Source organism: Choloepus didactylus, chromosome 3 (assembly GCF_015220235.1).
Source record: "Choloepus didactylus isolate mChoDid1 chromosome 3, mChoDid1.pri, whole genome shotgun sequence".
NCBI classification, from domain to species: domain Eukaryota; kingdom Metazoa; phylum Chordata; class Mammalia; order Pilosa; family Megalonychidae; genus Choloepus; species Choloepus didactylus.
Window position 1 is genome coordinate 27,952,041 of NC_051309.1, and position 24,173 is coordinate 27,976,213.

The following is a 24,173-nucleotide window of genomic DNA, read 5'->3' on the forward strand; positions in this document are numbered from 1 at the left end:
CATTTTGGTTTTGGATAATTCTTTGTGTTTTGTTTCATTTTGAGGGGAGGGGTGTTGTTCTGTGCATTGTAGGATGTTTAGCAACATCCCTAGCCTCTACCCTCTAGATGCCAATAGCATTTATTCCCTCTCCCCTCAATTGTGACAACCAAAAATTGTCAAATGTCTTGTGTGTGTGTGTGTGTGTGTTCGTGTGAGTGAATCATCCCCAGCTGAGCATGACTGATTAACCTAATTAGTTACATAACTACAGGCTTGGGAAAAATGCTTCTGACAAATGATTGGGTTTCTAGTTCGTGTATCAAAGCATGGCTGCTGCCTAACTTGACTGTAGGAAAGGAGTCGGAGTGATAATGGTGACTCGTTATGACTCCGTGCATCCTCCAGAGGTCCATTCTAGCAGCACAAGATTGGAGATGCTGTTGCTTTTCCAAGGGTCCCAGGACTTCGAGTAGTACTTTCTCTGCCACCAGTAGGGGCATGGTGCATCTCTGCGGGTTTGTCTCTGCCTTCCTATAGGTCCATTGTATCAGGTGGTTATTTGATTATTTGAGGAAAGAATTTTTAAAAGGGTAGGGTTCATATTTGGGAGGGAGATCTTCACAGTTTTGTGGTTTTGTTTTTTTTTTAATTTTTAGATACCTACAACTTTTTAAAAAAGTGCTTCTGTGTACTGAGATTGTATTAGACTCAAAGATTAATTTAGCCACCTGTAATTCTCTTCATAGGCCCACCTCATAACTGGATGAAGGATTTTATCCTCACGGTTTCTATAGTAATTGGTGTTGGAGGGTGCTGGTTTGCGTATACACAGAATAAGACATCAAAAGAACATGTTGCAAAGATGATGAAAGACTTAGAGAGTCTCCAAACTGCAGAGCAAAGTTTAATGGACTTACAAGAGAGGTGAGTGAGTCGAAATTATAACTCTTGTTATTTAAATAGGCAAACACAATTCATAGAAATGCAGTAGAGGCATATATTTATACAGTTATATTTTAGGTCAGTACACATATCAGGAATGTATGTTTATTTGTATTTTTAGAAAAGTGTATTATGTTGTCATAATTATGGATTTATTATAAATATGTCCACTTGGGAATAAATGGGTAGACCACCAGTGGAAATAGTCAAATATAAGTAGAATTACGTGTAGTAAATTTTTGTTTATTAACTTCATTTAGATAATTATGAATTTCTTTAAAGTGTCGTTTCCAAAGAGTGTTTCTCTATACTCCCTGTGCTTTGAGCCCAAGATAACCAAAATAGCTGTACAGTAGGCTGATGTTTTTGTTACCTGAACTTAAGGTTAATAGAAAATGCTGCAGATTCTTATTGGAATATGTGTCTAATTGCTTGATACATATTTGCTCTTCGGTAAAAAAAATAAAAGTTTTGAAACTTTTGTGAGGAATTTTCATTTTTATTGTCTGTAAGGCTTGAAAAGGCACAGGAAGAAAACAGAAATGTTTGCTGTAGAAAAGCAAAATCTAGAGCGCAAAATGATGGCTGAAATCAATTATGCAAAGGAGGAGGCTTGTCGGCTGATGAGAGCTGAGGGAGGGAGCTGAATGTGAATTGAGTAGACGGCTAATATGCAGAGCAGGAATTGGAACAGGTATTTAAATTTTTAAAATAGTCATTTGTTAGGATATTCGTATTTCACTCTGGGAGCCAGGTCCTGTTTTTTGTACAATCATCTACATTTAGTTGCATTTTATAGTGTTCCTTTGTTCATAAAGAATCATTGTTCCTGTCATTAGTATCACTCAGAGTCCATATAGCACAATAACAAGGTAGTAACCAAAAGATGAATAGTTACCATTCATGTTCACGCATTATGTTTTGAATCTATTTCATACTATATTAATTAATCAAGTAAATTTGAGGTGTTTATTCATTTAATATCTATAATATATTTTGATGTTTTCAGCTGTGACCTAGTAAAATCAGGTATATTTAAGGTCAAACTTAATCTGCAAGGGTAAAGGATCTGTATTAACCTATCCATTTGATCCTGTTCAATGGTTTTAGACCATACTCTGCTAAAAATTCTGTAGCCATCTAAAAGATGTCCTTCCCAATATTTGTTTCTCCTATTCTGTTATGATTGAATGTAGGGTCTGGGAGATCTAAATTATAGCAGATTTATTAGTTCCCTGTTCCCACTTACAACAAACTTCGTGGTTTAAAACAACACAAATGTATTGTCTTAACAGTTCTGGAGGTCAGAATCTAACATGGATCTGCAGGACTGCATTCCTTCTGGAGGCTCTAGGGGAGAATGTGTTCCTTGCCTTTTCCAGCTGCTAGTGGCCGCCTGCATTCCCTGGCCCATGGCCCCTTTTTCCATCATCAAAGCCTCTGCTTCCTTTGCCCCATCTCCTTCTAACTTTGACCTTTCCTTTACAGATAAAGAAAATGAGGAATAAAATGAAGATTAGGAGACTGTTTGAAATCAGGAATTGACTCAGTTGTAAAGCAGGAGCACATTGCTCCCACTTTGCTTTATGTACTGCTTTCTCAAACAAGTGCTAAATAAGAAATGTCATGTATTATATGATTAACGAGTTTAATGTCAACTCATGGGAAAATATGTAGTGTGCATTCCTCTTTCTTTCAAGATTGTCACCTTTTATAGGATATGTATGATGGAATGTAGCCATCTCTTTTGTTAACTGTTAACTACTCTTTTTCCGTATACCCAAGACATCTGTGTTTTTTTGTTTTTTGTTTTCTGCTTCCATTCCCTAAAAGGAGTTTTTTCTTTTACTTTTCTTTTCACTTTTTCTTTTGAAGTATTTTCAAACTTACAGCACAGTTTAAAAAAATAATACAGTCTCTATAGAAAGAACTCCCAACATAACCCTAACCCTTCCAGTGCCCAGATCTACCAATATTAACATTTTGCCCAGATCTACCGATATTAACATTTTGCCACATTTGCCATATCATTCCACCGGTCCATCCATCCATCAATCCATTTTCTGAACGTTTGAGTGCTCCTTGAACAGTGTGTTATATATAACAAGTAGTGTTATATATATATATATTTCTTGTCAATAGAATATTCACTTATGTAACCACCTTAAGTGCAGTTATCAAGTTCAAAAAATTGAACATTGATATAAAATTTACTGTCGTATTCCAATTTTTCCCAACAATGTCCTTTTGAACCTTTTCTCCTCCCTTATTAGATCTCATTCCAGGATCACATATTGCATTTAATTGTCATCATCTCTTCAGTTGCTATTTCTGTCTATCTGTTTTTAAATTGTGGCAAACATATATACACCGTAAACTTTCTCAACTCCCAAGCATAGCGTACATTAGGATTAGTCCACATACACAATATTGCAGTACCACCTCACTGCCCTCCATTACCTAAAACTTTTCCTGTCTCCCCAAACAGAAACCCTACACCCATTAAATCCCCATTTCCACTGACCCCACCCCTGGCAACCTGTTACTCTAATTTCGTCTCTGGGAGCTTGCATATTCTCTGATATTTTCTTTGTAGTTACCATAGAGTTTTAATTTAACATTCTAAATCTGTAGCAGTCTTGTTTTCTTTGATACCAACTTAACTTCAATAGTATATATAAATTATGTTCCCAAACCCCTCTGTCCTCCCACCTTTATGTAGTTCTTGTCACAAATTACATGTTTATACATTATGAGTCCCAAACCACTGATTTATCATTACATTTTATGCATTTGCCTTTCAGATCTTGTAGGAAGTAAAAAGTGGAGCTACAAACCAAAAATAGAATAGTGTCATTACCCTCACTTGAAATCTTTATTTCTTTGCGTGGCTTTGATCTAGTGTCTATTGTTGATCTATTTGTCCTTTCCTTTCAACCTGCAGAACTCTTGTTGGGTTGGCCTAGTGGTGATGAAGTCCCTCAGCTTTTGTTTATCTGGTAATTGCCTTAATCCCTGTCTCGTTTTTGAAAGACATTTTGCTGATTATAATTCTTGGTTGGCAATTTTTTGCTGTAAGCATTTAAATATGTCACTGCCTTCTTGCCTCCATGGTTTCTGGTGAGAAATAAGCACTCAGTGTTACTGAAGCGTCCTTGTATGTGTCATCTTTTCTTTTTTCTTGTGATTTTCATAATTTTATCTTTGGCATTTGGCAGTCTGATTATAATATATTGCCGGGTGAGTTTATTTGAGTTTACCTGTTTGGAATTCATTGAGTGTCTTGGATTGTACATTCATGTCTTTTGTTAAATTTGGGAAGCTTTTAGCCATTATTTCTTTGAATTTTCTCTCTGCCCCTTTCTCTCTTTCTTCTCCTTCTGGGACTTCCACAATGTGTATATTGGTATGTTTCATGGTGCCCCACAGGTCCCTCAGGCTCTGTTCACTTTTCTTCATTCTTTCTTATTTCTGCTTCTCAGACCAGATGATTTCCATTGTCTTATCTTCAGATTCACTAATTCTTTCTTCTGCCAGCTCCAATCTGCTGTTGAACCCCAAGGAATTTTTAATTTCTTTTACTGTGGTCTTCAGCTCTGCTTGGTTTCTTTTCTTAATTTCTGTCTCTTTATGATATTCCATTTGTGTACATCTCTTATTTTCCTGATTTCCTTTAGTTTTTTGTCTGTGGTTTCCTTTTACTCTTTGAGCATATTTAGAATCATTTCTTAAAAGTCTGTCTGGTATGTTCCAGGTCCTTCTCATTGGTAGTTTCTAATGCTTTCATCTTCTCTTTTGCCTGGGCCATCACTTCCTGTTTCTTTGTATGTTTTGTAACCTTTAGTCGAAACCTGGAACTTTTGATAATTTTAATGTCTTACGCTGGAATTCAGACTCTGAAGTTTCTGTTCCTTAAGCTTGTATCCAGCTAGTGTCATGATAGGCTTTTCCTTGAATGCTGGGAGCTAACACACACACACACACACACACACACACACACACACACACACACAAAGGAAAAAAGAAAATACCTTTCTTTTTCTTTGACCTGTGGAAGAGTTCTCCTTCAGAGCTTATCCATACATGGATTTAGGGAATAGCTCCAGTCCAAAGCATAGGGTCCTCCACGATGCTTTCTTCACATGTATCTTTTCTGGGGTATGTGCGTGTGGCCCTAGGAATACCCCTGTTTACATGAATACAGTGTCCCTTTCTCCCTAGGAAACAGTTCCCTCATGGTCTTGGGCACTGCACTGTACGTCCTGTAGCCAAGAATCCCTTGCCCTAGCAGCCACAACTTGACTTCTCTCCCACAGTGTACTGTAGGAGAGCTGTGTGAGCTGCCTTCGACTTGCAGGCCAAGTTCTACAGCAAGTGTCCAGTTCATTCCCTCAGGCTGCCAATAGATAGGTTGGGCCAGACATAAATGCTTCCATAATGTGCATGAGTGTCACTCTGTTCCCTCTGGAACTGGGACCAGGAATTGTTACTGGGTGCATGGGTCTGCTCTGCTCTGAGCTGGTGAGGGTAGGGGAGGGACAGCCAGGGGGCCTCAAGATTCTACTGCTTTTAAGTTGCCTTTTTCTTGATTTGGTGCTCACCCTAGTACTGCATTCCTTTAACTGTCTTCTGGAGCTTTGAGAAAAATGTTTCTGTCAGTTCTTGCTGGTTGTTCAGAGTTTCACTGCCGGGATGGAACCCTGAAGTTTTTCATTGTATCGTCTTGAACAGGGTGTTGAGATTTTTCTTCTGAATTGACTGTTAGACATATTTTGCAGCCATGCCTCATTTACCTGACAAACCTTATTTATACAGCATTTAATCAAGAACCAGGGAGTTACCCAAAGGGCTCAGCCAAAATTATACTGTCGAAAGTGTAGATATTATACCCGGAACTCTTGGGAAAACTCCCTGCCTGTTCCCACAGAGACAGCTAACTCTTGGTTTGTTTCTAATACTAACAATCTCCTTAACTATATTTCTAAATTTTGCAGATAAGAAAGTGCAGATCAGAAAGCAGTAGTGGGAATTATTCTACAGAGATAATAAACTGATAGTGATATTTTACAGGTGAATCCATTACAGTAAGGGAGAAAATACAATATACAAAAATGTTAATCTGAGGTTTTTGTCATAGAAACCTCAGTAGACCCTAAAGTTATCATATTATGTCATACTATAAACATAATAATCCTAATATGATCCCAAGTCAGTAAGAGGTGGTTTAAAGGAGGGAAATAAATAATGTATTTTAGAAAGATATCAATCCAACATGATTATAATAATAAAAAGAAAACACTATTTTCTGAGTGTTTACTGTGTGTTAGAAACATAATGCTACACATACTGCAAATGGTTGACTCATACGTTTAATGCACACAACATATAGATGTTACCCTCATTTACAGAGGAGAAGTGTAGAGAAGTTAAATAACTTTTCTTAGGTCACATAGCTATTACATCACAAAGGCAAAATTTGGGATGTTTTATTCCAAAGCCCATGTTTTTCCCCCACTGCTGTAAAAGGGTTTGTTTATAGATGTAAGTTTAACTGGGAAATCAACTTACATATAATGTCACATAATGCACAATTCCACATAATTCAAAGCTGTATTATATTTTGCCTGGGGGAATAATCAACTTTTCAAAATCAGAAACCCAGGAAAGTTTGGTGCATATTTTCTATACATAGCATTATTTTCTCTAAAACCTAGACTTTTGGGTGAATAATAATACTACTTTATATTTGGTATGGCTTAAATAGTTTTTATGTAAATTATTTTGCTTTTGAAGAAAAGTCTCTAGAAACCTATAGTCAGGACAAATATGAGTAACCATATTCTATAACTGAGACAGTAAGCCTCAGAAGTTAAGGGTATTGCTGACAGTCACCGAGGTAATATGTAATAGTTGGGTCTAGAAGCCTTCATATATTTAGGCTTTTTCTTTCTGTGCCATCATATTTTTACTTATTGCTGTTTTATTACTAAGACACAAAAATTATGATTCTGGTTTTAGTCATAATACTCAATTTCTTTCACTGTGATCATTCTCTGTAAATAACAATGCAATTCAAACTAAGAGCTGGAATGTATGTCAGTTGATAAACTTATGAGTAATAGTGGAGTTAAAAAAAAGATAGTTGCCAGTTTTGGAAAGCCACAATTTCCAAAATTTTGTGATATTATTTGATAGTTATTCTGAGCATTGTTAAACCTCAGTTCATCTATGCATGAAATCTATAGGTTAAATGTTAAATGTGTTTCTATTGAGCTCTTTTAGAAGAAGTAAATTTATGGCAATAACATTAAGGAAAATATTTATAATTAAAGAGAGGATATCTGAATGAACTTTTATCAGATTCTCTTCCTGGAAAATGAAAATTGTTTGGAAATTTTAGCTTCAAAATCTTGGGAGGAAAAGGACCTGTGGCGTTATTCTTTGAAGTATTATACAGAACTGCATGTCACAGAACCTGAATTCAGATTTTCTCTTCCTGCGAAGTGTAGCAGAGATGCCACACAGCTTACCCAGCCATCTCATAACACAGTATTGTGTTTTATTACACAGTATTTTCCCAAGGACATTACACAATGAATCATGTCAATAAAATGCTACTTAGGATTTGTTTTCAGTGAGTGAGTTCTATCTTACCCTTATTTTTAAAGTCTTTTAGATTCTCTACTTAGTGTCTCATTTTGGATTTTTTTTTTTTAATTTTGGCATTCTAAAATATATGTTCTACATAATTTCCTTTTCCACAGTTGCTGACAGCTGTTTTATTTCTTTATCAGAAATTTGTGTAGAGTACTCTTCTTAGTTTATTCTTGCACATGGTAAAAGCCTATGTAAATAAGTAGGGTTTGCCCAGAGCAAACATTTCTCTGCACTTTGGTTTAGGAAGAGAGTTTTAGTTACTGTACTTACCCTTCAGGAAAATCAATTTTCGAGTTATGGTGCTCCAGAAACAGGATGCTCCCAGAAGTCACTCATCATTTTGTCTGAAGGTCTTGAGTATGGGTACATAATTCCATAAATTCCATCTTGTATCTTTATACATTTTCAGTTGAGCTCTTGCTGGTTTTTAAGTGGATCATTCCTAGAATGAGTTACGTCTTCCTTTGTGTCATTTTCTTACTGAGGCTTTTCCTTAAAATTTTTTCTCTTAGCACTTATTACAACCTAACACTACAAATTTTATTTTTGTCCTTTTTTTCTTTTTTAATTGTCTGACTCCCCTAATGGGAAGAAATACTATACCATCCTTATGTTGAAGGCTACGCATAGTATCTCATGGAAGAATCAAGAAGACTCTCACACAGAAGCTGTTTTCTTGAAATTTATACATGGTGTGCAAATACACTCAAGTTTCTGGTTAATATTAGAAGCAGTGAATAAATAGTGAAAGAGACTCTAATAGTCAGATATGATTGAAACAGTGAGAGATAACCAGCCATGAAGAGGTGTTATGAAACCTACAGAAAAGGTTTAGTTATTTAAAGATATTAGTATATAGTTGAGGAACTGCAGTAAGGTCTTTGGGGAACATTAGAAGGGGTAGCAGGACAGGTATCTACCTATTTCTGCTGCCACTTCATATCTTACTCCAAAAGCAAATAAATGCATTATGGGTAAAATGTGATTTGTTTTAGTTTGAATGTTCCCTGGATTTCTTTCTTTGAGTGAGTCTATTATAAAATAAAAAAAACTAAATATTGCAACTTAATGCATACCTAAGCTCCCCTGCCCCTACCCTCTCTGGTTTTACAACTTTGCTTAGTGAACTTAAGAAGCACTTAAAACTTCAGGATTAGTTCTGGTGTTAAAACTGTATCATATCTAGAATTTGTGATTTAAAAAGATATTTAAAAAGCATAATTAAAAATGCTTTTCTCTTAATTTTGGTATTTAAATACCTTATCTTTTTTTTTTTTTTTTTTTTTTTTAATTTTCAGGTTCGCATGGCTCTGAAAAAAGCTGAGAAAGAATTTGAACTCAGAAGCAGCTGGTCTGTTCCGGATGCACTTCAAAAATGGCTTCAATTAACACATGAAGTAGAAGTACAGTACTACAACATTAAAAGACAAAATGCTGAGATGCAATTAGCTATTGCTAAGGATGAGGTACTTTATTTTTTGTCTCTATTTTAAAACTTCCTAAATTTGTTTCTTAAGCTGTGTACTAGAGGGATTAACCAACTGGGATACAAAGATCTAAATAACATTTTTATTATTGCACATTTTTTTCTTGAATTGGAATTTATTACGTGAATTGGCACTTGCAGTCATAGCTGTAAACTAAAATTACTTTATTTAGAGAAATATATACCTTTCAAAATGACCATAGTGTCATTTAAAAATCATCACTATTACCATTATTATAAATGTTTTATACAAAGCTTTTCTCCTCCAGGTGGCTGCTTCATATCTAATTCAGGTAAGTAGCTACTAGAAATTAATGTCTGACACTTATTAAATTGTGTGAAATAAGAGTAAGTCTTAATCTGGTTTCTAGCAAAAACATGCTCAGTTCACTTCACTAACACCTCCATTGCAGTATGATATAGTTAATGTTTTTCTGTTAGTTTTAATGGAAGAGTCAGATCTTTTTCAGCCGTGGAGCTAAGAGAGAAATTTTCTAGAACAAGGATTTGAATTACACTGATTGGCTTAGGAAAGCATGCTTCCCGCCCCATTCCTCCACCCTCATTCATTTTCTTCTTTGGAAAACAGCGCTGTGTCGTGGCTAATAATTCTCCACTGGTTTTATGATTATTAATACATTCAAAACAAAATAGTCTTCATTAGTATATGTGTGTTTTTTTCTAATTGAGCCTTTAGATTTATTTTTCTCCCCTTGGGTTTCTAGGCAGAGAAAATTAAAAAAAAGAGAAGCACTGTCTTTGGGACTCTTCATGTTGCACACAGCTCCTCCCTAGATGAAGTAGACCACAAAATTCTGGAAGCAAAGTAAGGATGTCATTTTAGCTATCTTTTTATTCGTTGTCATGCTAAAATGAGTATAGAAAATTTACATTCTAATTTATCATGTAATCATGTAAAATTACATAATTTACACTAATTCTAAGAGTAGGAAATTTACTTTTGAAATTAGTAAACCGCCATGGTCTGGTTATGTAGTTGCCTTTTTTGAGTGCCACATTGAAGAATGCTCGATGCAGCAAGTAACTCCTGTATTGGCTTTTTCAGGAAAGCTCTCTCTGAGCTGACAACTTGTTTAAGAGAACGGCTTTTTCGCTGGCAGCAGATTGAGAAGATCTGTGGCTTTCAGATCGCCCATAACTCGGGGCTCCCCAGCCTGACCTCTTCCCTTTATTCTGATCACAGCTGGGTGGTGATGCCCAGAGTCTCCATTCCACCCTACCCAATTGCCGGAGGAGTCGATGACTTAGATGAAGACACACCCCCAATAGTGTCACAATTTCCCGGTAAGTGGTGAGTCCAACAATGTGAGAGTTGGTACAGTTTTTAGAGTAACTTTCTTCCGTGTCCTTTTATGAATCATTTAACTGGAAATCTATGTTAAAAATTGTGTTCCTTCTTCATTCTCTTTTCTTTTTGTCATTATAATTTAAATGTTTACTTTTTGGGAATATGATATGATGTGTATACACACAGACACATACACTCTCACTCTCTATCTGTATATACATACACACATACATATGTATATATAATACATGTATACTTTAAAGAAACTTGAATCCTTAATTTAAGTGATCAACAAATGTTCATTTGAGCAACTGTATACAATACCTTATATTAAATATTGAATATAGGACTTTAATTTTTTTAACATTGCTTATTGGGGAAATGGAGCAATCACATGAAAATATAATTGACAGTAAAGATAGCACATTATGCTTGCTAAATCATTGTATTAATGAAGTGCTGATCTTTGAGGAAAAACATCCTTTCAAAAGGCAGCTTAATCTATAGTAGAAAGTAGAAATTAGGGGAAGATCCTGGGAACCTTGATTTGACCTTTAGCTCCGTTACCAACTAATCAACTCTGTGACTTTGAGCCAGTGATTTATTTTAAATTGAGTTGCCATTCTCACTAGGTATGTTTTTTAGCATTTTGTTTAAATAGTTTTCCAATACTGTTATTTTACTGAAAGAGTGTTTTCCTGCTTTATTTAACTCATGAAGCACTGGATTAATTTACCTTTAAATAAAATTAAGCTGTGTTTATGTTTAGAAAAATGTATCTTTTTGTTGCTAGAAAGTGGAGCTCCTCCCAAAGATGTTTTACATGTACAATTTTCATTGTATTGCTTTGTTATACTCTATGTTATGAAAATTTTTGCATTGTTGAGAATGTTTTAGTAGGCAGGTGCAATTTAAATATTTTAGCTGTATTGCAAAATAGGGGTTTTGAATTTAAAATGGTATATCTTTTGTCTTAGAAATCATTTGAAAAACATTTTAATCTTATTATTGACTGATTGATTCATGAAACAGCAGAGATTGAATAAGGTTCCCAAGAATAGAGAGTAGATTTAGTGATTGGTTGGTTGAAAACGAACATGAAATTTTAGTCTGAGACAGATAAAATTATATGTTAGCATTTTCCACTTTTATTTTTTTACCCAATTGTTACAGCTTTCTTGAAGTTATGATTTAGAAAGGGATTTAATTTTTAAAATAATTTTATGAAATAAAGCCCTTATTAATTAAGGGCTTCATATAATTTTCAGTCACTGTGTGTTTGTATTCATTTCTGTGGTTAAATTCTCTGGTTTAATGGCAGACAGATATGTAAGCAGATTGAGGAGGTGCTAAACTTTTACAAGAAGAGGGAGGAGTGAACAGATTATAAATGCAACAAATAGAAGTGTATGCCCTCACTTATGTCACTCCCTACCCACCCCCAAGGTAGTGATAGTTTGAAGTTACACCTATATCTGGGCCTGCTCTGCAGTTTGAATGTTGTCAGCTTGTGTTTATTTGAATTATATGCACCCTAAGCTTGCCAAACAAAACACTGATTCATAAGTATATGTTTTTGTTTGAAAACCATAACTTTTTAGAGTCACAGTTCCTCCTTAGAATCCATAATTATTGAATATCAGAATGGTAGGTGAAAATTTAGTCCCTAAATAATTAGTTTTATTTTGCTTTCTTTTTGTAAACACTTTTTTGGAGGTAAAAGGTAAAATATCTGAGTGTCCATTAAAAGAAGGCACCTATTTGAAACGTGAATACTTAAAGTTTTAAGTGATTGTGATATACAGAGAAATTCAAACTTTTAAATATAAAAAAAAAGTGTAAGAATATTAATTTGACGTTTTAGAAATGCTGTGATCAAATTTATTATGTCTGAAAAATAACTAATGGCAAAGATAACACTTGCTCTGTCTCCACCCGGTGGCACCACAGTGGTACTTAAGTCTGTTTTTCTGCTTAGTTATAAAAGCACAATTTTTGGACCTGATAAATAAGAAACGCTTGGCAATAGGACTAGGGTCTAGGGTAGGATAAAGGCTCTTTGTTATATCCTTTCTGAGCTGTTAAATTTTTTTTTTTTTTACCGTGGAATGTTTAATTTCTATAACTTTGCAAAAAGGAAACATTGCTCCAGTATGTTAAGAGCTAAGCAAAAGATTATAAAACTATACACAGAATAATATTGTCATTTTAATTTTATGCAAAGAAAAAAGACTGGAGTGAAACAGACAAAATATTATCAATGGATAGCTCTGTGTGGGTGGGAGAATGGATGATATTTCTTTTCCTATTTTTTAAGCATTTGCTAAATATTTTCATAATGTCAATGTAGTACCAATTTATTTAAAATTTCTTATTATAAAGCCCTTCAGGTGTACTTACATTATTGAAAGTAATATACCCACCTCCCACCGTGGGAGATTTTAACATTTTGCCGTATTCATCTCTCTGTCCTTTTTTCTGAAACAAACCAGTACATATATAGCTAAAACTGTATAAAACCCTTTCCACTTCTGTTAAGTTGCTGAGTATCATTCTAAGGCATGCTATACTTTTATTACATATAAATGTATTCATAAGCAGTATATACTATTGTGCATTTAAAACTTGATAGATGTTATCAAACTGTAGGTATTTTGTAACACTCAAAAGTATATTTAAAAATTTTTCCATGTTTATATCTAGATAATCTCATTCACCTTAATTGTTTAATACAAGCTAACCACAGTTTATCTATTTACTGATTATATTAATAAACCATAGTTTATTTACCTATTCTGCTGTGAGATAGAATATTTCTACTTTTTTGCTCTTACAAACAACAATGCAATGCACATCCTTATCTGTATCTCTTCTTGCATAACTTTGAGAGTTTCTTTGGGTGGACACCTAGAAATGGATTGCTAGGTCATTGGGAAGGCACCTCACCTCTTTGTTTTTCCTAGGCATAGCTAACTTGCTTCCAAAGGGTTCTATCAGTTTTCACATCCACTGTTAATGAGATTGCCTGTCTGCCTCAGCAATGCTTAGAATGATCTGATTTATTTGTTTTGCAACTCTAATGGGTGTGAAATGGTGCTTTATTGTTATTAAATTGTTTGTTTTCTTGATTACCAGTGAAGTTAAGTATCATTTCATCTGTTGTCCTTGGTCCTTCAGATTTCTTCCTCTCTGAGTTGCTAGTTCTGTCATGGAATCCCTCCAAGATTGCTTTTCTTACCGATTTGGAAGCATTCTTTTTATTTTCTGGTTATTTAAGGGTTGCAGGTATTTTCTTCTTTGGCTTTTCTTTTTTATGTCAAATGGTGTTTTTGTTTTTGGGTTTCCTTCTTAATCATATAGACTTTTAAAAATATTTTAAATGACAGATTTATTAATCTGGTCTTTTTGCCTTTTTCAGAAGGTGGTAAATTGTTCTGTTTGTGTTCCTAAAAGTTTTTGAGTTTTGTTTTACTCCCTCTGTCGTTTAATCCCCATGGAAGTTATTTTTGTACATAGCATGGAATAGGAATCTCAATATACCCCTTAATGTATGGATAAACAGCTGTCCTGGTCTCATCCCTCCCTAGCCCCACTGATTTGTAATACCACTTCCATCCATAGACACAGCGACGCTTCGAGGCTCTCTGTCTTTCCACTGGTTTGCTGTTTTAATTGCTACAACTTTATTTATATGTGTTGATATTTGATGAGACTAAATCTTCCTTCATTATTCAAATTCAGGATTGCCACTCTTGGCCCATTCCTCTTGTGAATTTTAGGATCAGCTTATGAAATTCCAGGAAGAGTTCCATTGAGATTTTTCCTGGAATTTCTTTGAATTTGTTAATTTGGGGGGGAATTGTTATTCATGAATTCCACTTTTTGGAGATCTTTTGTATCTTTAAATAAAATTGTAAAATCTTCTCTGTACAGGTCTTATGTGTGCTTTTTAAAAGATTAATTTCCAGGTACCTTATAGCCTTTTTATTGTAAATGTTGCCTTTCTTTAAAAAAATTGTACTTCAGATTGCTGTTGCTGTTGTATAGAAAATGCTGTTGATTTTGGTATGCTGATCCTGTATCCAGAAACATCGCTGAATTCTTTCTTTAGAGTCTTTTGGATTTTGGGGGGGTGGGCAGGAATAATGAATTGTTTTTTCCTTCCCAATTCTTATGCCTTTTCTTTCTTTTCTTTTCTTATTGTCCAAGCTAAGACTTCCAGTAACATGTTGAATGAAGTGATTGCAGGAACTAACGATTGCCATTTCTAGAATGCTTTTAATATTTCACCATGAAGCATGATTTTTTGCTGTATGTTTTTGGTATTTAACTTTAACTTAAGAGAATTCCTTTTTATTCCTATTTGAGAATTTTTTTTTTTTTAATCAGTGATTGAGTGTTAAATTTTACTAACTTCTTTGTCTGCATAATTTGAGGTAATCACTTGATTTCTTTTTTCTTTATTCTATTCAATTTTAATTTGTTTAAGTAACTTCCTTTAAATGTCAGCGTTTTTTTTTCCTCTGGTTGCTGAAGCAAATACCATGTAATGGGCTGGTTTAAACAATGGGAATTTATTGGCTTATGGTTTTTGTGGTTAGGAGAAGTCCAAAATCAAGGCATCATCAAGGTGAGCTGCTTTCTCCCAGAATACTGTGGCGTTCTGGGGCTGGCTGCTGGCAATCCTTAGTCCTTGGCTTTTCTGTCACATGGCAGTGCACATGGTGGCATCTCTGGCTTCTCTTTTCTCTCCTGGGTTCCGTTGACTTCCAGCTTCTGGCTGCTCCCCATCGCTTATTTCGCCTTCTTACCTTCACTCTGCTTGTAAAGGACCTCAGTAATCTGGATTAAAACCCAACCTGATTCATCTGGGCCACACCCTAACTGAAGAAGCATCTGGAAGAGATCTTTACAGTGGGTCCACACCCACAGGAATGGATTGAGTTTAAGAACATGTTTTTCTGGGGTACATAGCTCCAAACCACCACAGTCAGTGAAACTATTTTTGTCACCATGAGCTATTTATGTAATAATCTATATGTGGTCTGTTATTTTATTTATAGTTTTTGCATCTTTAATCATACATTAGAAAAGCTAATAATTTTTCTTCCCAGCATTATCTTTGTTGGGTTTTGGTATCAAAGTTGTATTACTATTTAGCATCATAAAATGAGCCTGGGAGCATTCTTTATTCTATTCCATTCTTTTCTACTTTTAGAGAGGCAGTATCATTTAATGCTTAAGAATTTGGTCTCTGGAACAGGACTGCTTGGGTTTGAATCTTTAGTCTACCATGTATTAGTTGAGTGAACTTGTGGGAGGTACTTTGAGTTTCAGCTTCTACTTCTATAAAATGTAACCTAGCTTGTGGGTTATTTTGTAATTTAAATTAAACAATGCTTAAAACAAATTAGAAGAGACCCTGACCATAATAATCATTTCATACTCTGAAATAGTATAAGATACAGAATAATTTTTCTTTGAAGATTTTAAAGAAAGTGCCTATATCTTGAGCTGTGTGTGTGTGTGTGTGTGTGTGTGTATGTATGTGTTTGGGTGGTGGGTTGGCAGATTTTTTAACTACTGAGTCAACTACTTTAATGGTTAAAGGTCTAGTACTTGTTTCTATTTCTTGCATCAGATTTGTTATGTTTCTAGAAAATTGTCTATTTCTTGTAAGTTTTAAAATTTATTGGTATTAAATTGTTCCTAGTATTTTATATGATTTTTAGAATCTCAATTTCGGCTTTAAATTTTCATTTCATTAAAAATTCATTCTCATAATTGTTAGTTACAGTTAAACCAGGTGCTAATTATGATTAAATTTCTATACTTACACATTTTTGTCTGCTTTTCTGTCATTTGCAGAGAGAGGTTTGTTAAAATCTCCTACGTTTGTCAATTTCTCCTTGTAATTCCATTCATTTCTGTTTTATATATTTTGAATCAAGTTATTAGGCAAATATAAGTTCAAATGTAATGTTTTTTTTTTTTTACAAGTTGACTATTCCTTTTATATTTCTGTGGGGACTGCATTATGGCTAAAAATGCTTTTTTCCTTCAAGTTTGTATTACCTAATATTAAAATAGCTATAATAGTTTTATTTTGATTAGTATTTGCCAGTATAGCTTTTCCCTTTTCTTTCCTTTTTACATTTTTGCGTCATTGTGTTCCAAGTATGTCAGTTTTAAAAATAGCATTAACTGGTTTTATTTTGCATCCTACTTGAGAATCTCTGTTGCCTGCTAAGGCAAATTTGATCCAATTACATTTAATCTGCTTGCTGACCTGTTTGGATTTCATTCTGACATCATGTTTTGTGCTTTCCATTTTCTATAACAATTCTCAGCTTCTTTCATTGTTCTCTGAACAATTAAGGATCTTAAAATGCTTTCATTTTAGTTGCTACCCTGCTTATCTTGTATGTTAATGTTGTCTATTTTGTTTTGTTTTGTTTTGAATGCCCCCAAATCAGTCATTGCTTAGATATACTTATATATTTATTTATTTCTTCCTCATTGCATTTTGCTTTTTACCCTTTCCTTTGTTTTTTTTCCCCTTGAAAATACATTTTTTAGTAAAAGTTCTTTCAGTGAGCAATTTGGAGTGGTAAATTCTCAGTCTTTGTCTGAAAATGTCTTTATTTTTACTCTCACTTAGGAATAATGGTCTAACTGGATATCAAATTCCTGATAAATATTTATTTTTCCCCATAGTATTTTGAAGTTATTTGTCACTGTTTTCAGGCCTCTTTTTGTTACTGTTGAGAAGTTTGCAGTCAGTCAGATTGTTCCAGTTTCTTTTTAGGTAATCTGTCTTTTCTCTCTGATTGCTTGGAAAATGTTCTCATTGTTTTTGTTTTTATGCAGTTTCATTATAAGATGACTGGGTGTGGATTTATTTTTCTTTTAATTGTTAGTATGTTTCTTGAATCTGAAGATGTTTGTCTTTTACCATTCTGAAAAAGTTCTTAGACATTATTTCTTAAAATTTTGTTTTTTCTCTGTTCACTTTTCTGGAATATTACTTACATAGGAATGTTAGAATTAACTAGTGTTAATCTGATACTTGTATGTTAGATCTCATTTTATCTTCTGTATCTTTTAACCATTCTTACATAGTCTTTTTATCTGTCTATGCTGCATTCAGGAAAATTTCCTCAGATCTGTCTCCTGGATTACTATTCTTTTTCAACTCTGTTTAATTTTATTTAACCCATCTGTTTAGGTTTCCTAAAGCTGCCAGAATGTAATATATAAGAAATGGGTTGGCTTTTAACAACGGGGATTTGTTAAGTTACAAGTTACAATTCTAAGGCCATGAAAATGTCCAAATTAAGGCATCAACAATTGGATACCTTCTCTGAGGAAAGGCTGCTGGCATCTGAGGCTCCTCTGTCACACTGGAAGATACATGGTGACATCTGCTGGTCCTTCTCTCCTGGGTTCTGGTTTCAGTGGCTCTCTTTCTTAGCTCCTGTGGGTCCTTCTTGCTTCTCTGGAAGTTTGTCTCTGCCTTTTATACCTTCACAAAGGACTCCAGTAAAGGATTAAGGCCCACCTTGAATGGGCTGAGTCACATTCCAATCAACCAACCTAATGAAAAGATCCCACCCACAATAGGTCTGCACCCACAAGAATGGATTAAGAGAACATGGCCTTTTCTGGGGTGCATAACCAAACTGACTCCAGACCAGCTCCCAACCAGCACACCATCCTTTGGTTTTTAAATTTCAGTGACTGCGTTTTTCATTTCTATTAGTTCTGCTTTTTATTCTTCATAAAATCTATCTGTTTTTTAAAATGCCTTGTTCTTTTCTCATATTTTCAATTTATATTTATGGTTAATGGTTTAAAAATCCTTATTTTTTAGTGTTTATTCGGTAATCCTATTATTTGAGGTTCTTGATGTGGCTCTTTCTTTTGTTTGTATGGTAGATTGCTTCTCCTGTTTCATAATTTTTTATTGAGCTATTTTTAAGGGGATTTGCTTTTTTTTCCCCTGGAAAATGCCTTGTGTATGGTAGGAATAACCCCTCTAAAGGGTTTTCCTTTGCTTCTGGCAGGAGTTTCAGGACTGTCACCAATTCAGGGATAATTTTTTTGTTAATTTGTTAACTTTTTGGATTAGGGTTTCTAGACCTTTCTGGTCAAATAAACTTGAACTCCAAGCTAGTATTAGGTGCAGGCCCAGAGTATGTAGTGTTTTTTATAGGAGGCTTCTTTTAATCCCTGTATCCAGAGATCAAATAATTAAAGAAGTTTCCTTTTTTTTGGTCAGATATTTTTTTAATATATTTTTTTCATTGATTGTTGTAGCTACTCCAGGGCAGGCTTTTATCTAGAATATTCACTCACAATTTCTTATCTCATGTGGGCTCAAGGTCTAATCTTACATCACCAAATAAAAACCCAAACCCTTAGGTAGCTAAGACTGATAACCTCCCAGGGCAGTTGTAGTATCACTCACAGGCCTTCAAGCTCTTATTTTTAGTCTCTTTGTTTTGGCACCTGAGAATTTTCTGTTCTTCCTTGCAAATTCAGCTGTGCATTTAAGGCAATTGTTATATTTTATCCAGCATATCAAACTACCTGAGAGTGCTTAAAGTGTGTTGTTGGGGATGAGGGGATGGTTACCTTTAACTTCCACATTGCTAGAACCAGAAGTCCATATATTTGGATTAAGATGTTGAGGCAAGATGGTGAGAGATGCCTTTATTGAAAAATAAAATCTTACCCCCTCTGCCGTAGGAAACACATCACAAAATACGGTTTCTAAATACAGGATCGAGTTAAACAACTATGATTCTCTAGGTAATTATTGATTTTAGAATGGAAAGCTGTCTTAGAAGAGAATTTCTGTACACTGAACCTTAATGCCTCATTTAATTACTCTTATAAATCTTAGGTGAGAATGAATATCTGCCTCAATTAGTTATTAATAATGGCTTGAAGATATCATAAAATACTCATGTTCACATTATTGAAAGGAAAGTGTGTTACAAGATCAGAGCACTTTGCTTTTTAATCCTATGTAAGTTTTATGGTGTTAAAACTGTGTATATAGCTCTGTGTAGACCTCTTCAAGCAACAAGGAAGACAGATCCTCAACTCCAAGCATACATAACTCTAATGGAGAAGTTTTACATATTTCTAGCAAAAGAGGTGGCAACATATGTAAGAAGAAAATTTTTGGACAAGATTATTGAGTTGTAAATGATTTCTAGATGTGAACCATTTATTGATTCTCATCTTTACATTGTATTCTTTCTTGAATTATTTAGAATTTTTCTCACATCAACTAAATTTAAAACTTCTTCATGAAATAGTTTTTTTCCATCTTTGTGAACTGGAAAGCTAGAGACGTGGTCAGAATCTAAATGTCTGTCCAGATTTTTTCATTTCAAAGATGGAGCAATTCCGAATGATGAGAGTGGGTGGTGGAGCAGAGTAGAGGTAAAGGGCAGGGAAGAGGAGAGGAAGCCCCCCATCCCCACCCCACATTTGGTTATGGTGTTGGAGAGGTCTTACACATGAGAGTGCTTGTTGACTCAGGTTGGATGGATTAGTGGGGATGTGTGACTGGGAAGTGACCAGTGAAGTGGGGGTGGAAGATTCGTGTTGTTTAATGGTGTGATTTAAAAAGGAAGACATTTTTATATGACAGTGTAAGAGTAAGGGTTTGCAGACAGTGTTAGGGAGTGGGGAGGTCACCCACTTCTTTCCTGATGCTGCATTTTTTGAGGTGTGCAAGAATGAGAAGCTTCAGTTGAGAAGGCTGTTCCAGGGGAGCTATGTTTCAATTACGGCAAAGAAATGGAAAGTGCATTCAATGAGGACGGAAAGGATGGAAGGAGAGTGTGCTTACTACCTGCATGAGCCTAGACAGACACTGTTAGCGAAAACAAGATGATATAAAACTTGTGTTTAATTCCACGATAATCAGTGTTCAAGAAACAAGTTCTGGTCTCATCTCTGCCTAACTAGCTGTGAGACTGTGCTTACAGTATTTTAAGAATTTTTTCCTTGATTTATAATTTCTTGGAAGTTCAAACAAGTTGCCATATCTTATAATCTAATCTATTTTGTATTGATAATTTTCCTCTTTTAATGTTAAAATTGGTAAAAAGGTTTGCAAAACAGTACAAATTCTGGATAAATATACTCAGTTGATCTTTACATTTACAGATTTGTTATCTTGTATAAATTTTTGCCTAAGAGGTTGGTAGTGTTAGATTTGGTATCAAAGTATCAGTGTTTTTTTGTTCAGTTCCGCTTATTTTTTAGATCCATTTGCAATTTTGTTACATTTTTCTTTCTTATTTCTTGATGATGAGGATGGTAATAACTGTACAGTTATTTATTTCAATAAAGATAGGTTAATTGGTGACATATTAGTGACATCAGTTCTGTTGTGTTGTGCATAAAGGGAGTATCTGGTGTTACTGGGTTTTTTATTTATTTTTGCTTGGTTTTCAGGGTCCATGGCTAAACCTGCTGGATCATTAGCCAGAAGCAGTAGCCTGTGTCGCTCTCGCCGCAGCGTCGTGCCGTCCTCGCCGCAGCCTCAACGTGCTCAGCCCCCTCCCCATGCTCCCCATGTGCCACACGCCCGCCATTCTCACCATCCCCAGCACACACAGCACTCGTTGCCTTCCCCTGACCCGGATATCCTCTCAGTTTCCAGTTGTCCTGCTCTTTATCGAAATGAAGAGGAGGAGGAGGCCATTTACTTCTCTGCTGAAAAGCAATGGTATTGGCAATGAATTAACTACAGTATATATTGGGGGTGAGAATTGAAGGCAGGAGTGGGGTGGGTAGGAGTGGTGCATTGTATTGGTTTGCTGTTGTTGCATTTCAGGTTACTGCAAGCTTAATGGCGTCACACAACACCCATTTATGAGCTCTCAGTTTTACAGGTCAAAAGTCCAAGCTTGATGTGACAGGGTTCTCTATCCCGGGTCTCACAAGACTAAAATCAAGCTGTTGCTGGGCTATGTTCTTATCTGGAGCACTTCAAAGCTCATGTGGTTGTTGTAGAATTCAGCTCTTTTGAGAGTATAGGACTGAGGTCCCTATTTCCTGGCTTGCTGTGAGCCAGGGGCTGCTCTCAGCTCCTCTTGGCTGCCTGCATTCCTTGTCACATGACCCTTTCATTGTCCCAGCCAGCTACAGAGAATTTCTCTCCTGTCAAATCCCTCCTTTGCTTTGAATCTTACTTCCTACATTTCTGACCCCTAGACCCAGATTTAAATGGCTCACCTGGATAATAATCTCCCTATATTAAGATTGAATGATTAGGGACCTTAATTACATCTACCAAATCCCTTCACAGCAGCACCTTGATTGAATAACTGGGAGAAGTTGTGTGTACATCATGGGCTTAATTTTAGAACTTTCAGCCCACTGCAGTCATGTAGGAAGAGATTGAGAAGTAATAGCTTAGAGGCCTTTGGACACGATTGGCTCAGGTCTCAGAACAGAAACCTTGTCCTATGAACAGTTTTATATGTAAAAAACATAAAGTCACAGGCTTAAATATACTTGATCATAAAGAAATATCACCTATGACTGCATTTGTTTTAATATGTTGCTGCTTAAGGATTTATTCTGTTCTGTGCTGGTACTTGCTAGCAAACAAGCAGTATCAGATGCCAGAGGTTTAAGAAAATGACAGGGACTTAAAGGAGAAAATTATGTTCATAACTTAATTTTTCTTATAAGTGTGTACAGCAGCAGTTAATTGAAGTCCAGCTTAAAGACACCAGTGCTCCATGGAGGACCATTTGAGTCTGGTGTTGTTGTGGAGCTCTTTTTCTAAGTCACATCATTCCTCTCTTGAAGCCACATGGATTGAATGCCAGAAAAATTGGTGTTAGTTTCTGGTTTTGCTCCTTATTAGCCTAGTGGCTTATTTTCTCTAGAGCATATATTCATGTAAGTGAATTGCATGTACAGTAAGACTCTACCTTTGCAATGTAACCATTCCCCAGAAAGATGGCTTTATTGACAAAATTGATTTTGTGTGGTTTCCAGAAATTCAGAAGGAAAACTCTAGAAATGTGCTGTCCAATAGAATTCTGCTTTGATGGAAATGTTCAGTCCTCATTTTAAATAGCAATGTCAAAAATTCATAGCTAGATCGTAAATAGGAGAAGAATTTTAATTCAGAAAACTTTTCCTCCTCTCCCTTTTCTGTCTCTCAAGTTTTGAACCACTAGAGTCCTTAAAAAAATAATAATAATGGCAAGTAATGTTTGCTCATCTTTTTATGTTCTGTGTACAAATATGCTCATTTAAACTTCACCTTGAGGTAGAGCCTTGTTGTACATGCGATTCACTTACATGAATTCAACTACATATCACTGTGGCAAAAAAGAAATAGAAAAATAATAGTTCAGATGATTAAGCTCAACATTACGAAGAATATATGCTCTAGCAAAAATGTGACATTTGGAGCTATATATATAGTTGCTACACTCTACCTCTGATTATGAGTTATCTGGAAGAAGCAACTCTTGTTGTTTTGAAATTAGAACTTTCTAATTGGAAGCCACATAGAGACTAATCAAATTGTCTTATTTTAACAAATGGGAAAATTGAGACCTAGAGACATTAAGAATTTTGCCCAAGTTCATTCAGCTGATTTATTGCAGGACCAGGAAGGTAATCCTGGACTCCTGACTTAGATCAGAATCCTTTTCACGCATTTAGATTTTACAGACTAGTTTTTGAAATATTTTAAACATAAATTAGAATTTCACACACAAAGCAGCCAAGCTACATAGGAGAGTAGAAAGTAAATTCATAAAATTGTAATTAAATCAGCTTCTGGCTCTGGAAGCAGAACAGCTTCAGGAACAGCGATGCGTGCTGTTGAGTTAATGGACCTCCTGTCCAGAAGGAAGCCCAGCAAAAGGTCCTGCCGGCTGATCTCTGAGGCTGATCATTTCTTCCCATCTGAACTACCTCTTGCCCTCTGATAGCGCTAACCATTATCAAACTGCAGAAGTCTTTGAAAGTTATTCAGCAGATATAACTGTATGATATGAAACCATTATTTAAGTCTTTATTTGCCCGGGTTGCGGTGGGGTGGGTTGTTCCTTCTGGGAGCATGAGGCGTAGTAAAGACAATCTTCACATACATGTGTGAGTAAAGTACATAGAAGTGACAAAGTAAATCCAGCAATCCAATGCATATCTAAAATACAATACTAACAAAAAATACATGTCAAAGGTAAGTGGTGCTGTACCTCCAATAAACATGCATGTCAATAATGTGAACAATGATAATACTCATAGGTCATCTAAGGCATGGCAACATTCAGTTCATTCATTTCCTTCATCCAGCAAATGTGTGTGCCATGTACTTGCTTAAACTTGAGCTGCTGAGACATGTGAGGCAAGGTCCTAGCCTAGTTCCAGCTGGTGAATTACAAACACGTGTTCTCACCTTTCTGTTCTGTCTTCAGATCTGCTCCTTCTCTTATAGTATTTCTTTTGCCAGTTTTTTATCTTGACTCCACCTTTCATTTCCTAATCATCCCTTTCTTAAAGTGAAGAACACTTATATCAGGCAGTGTGCATACAAAAGTGAATAAGATGTTGTTCCTATTCTTTAAGATCTCATTCTGTTCATTCATTCATCTAACACATACTTATTAAGCACCTACTGTGAGCTTTCCACTATTCTAGTGCAGAGAATATAGAAGTTCATAAGACTCTGTGTCCTCATTAGTTCCCTTTCTGCTGGGAAAATGGCTATAAACAAGTGAATATAACATATTTTAGGTAGTG

At 35.3% G+C, this 24,173-nt stretch overlaps 1 protein-coding gene across 1 annotated transcript in view; it reads left to right on the top strand.

Annotated features, from left to right (window-relative positions):
• STIM2 (stromal interaction molecule 2) overlaps positions 1-24,173 on the top strand; it is a 164,754-nt gene that overhangs the window by 136,045 nt on the left and 4,536 nt on the right. The window contains 10 exon segments of the mRNA XM_037829535.1: positions 729-906; positions 1,438-1,471; positions 1,473-1,550; positions 1,552-1,593; positions 1,595-1,618; positions 8,880-9,047; positions 9,337-9,360; positions 9,793-9,893; positions 10,134-10,372; positions 20,856-21,129. Coding sequence (XP_037685463.1) covers positions 729-906; positions 1,438-1,471; positions 1,473-1,550; positions 1,552-1,593; positions 1,595-1,618; positions 8,880-9,047; positions 9,337-9,360; positions 9,793-9,893; positions 10,134-10,372; positions 20,856-21,129 — 1,162 coding nt within the window.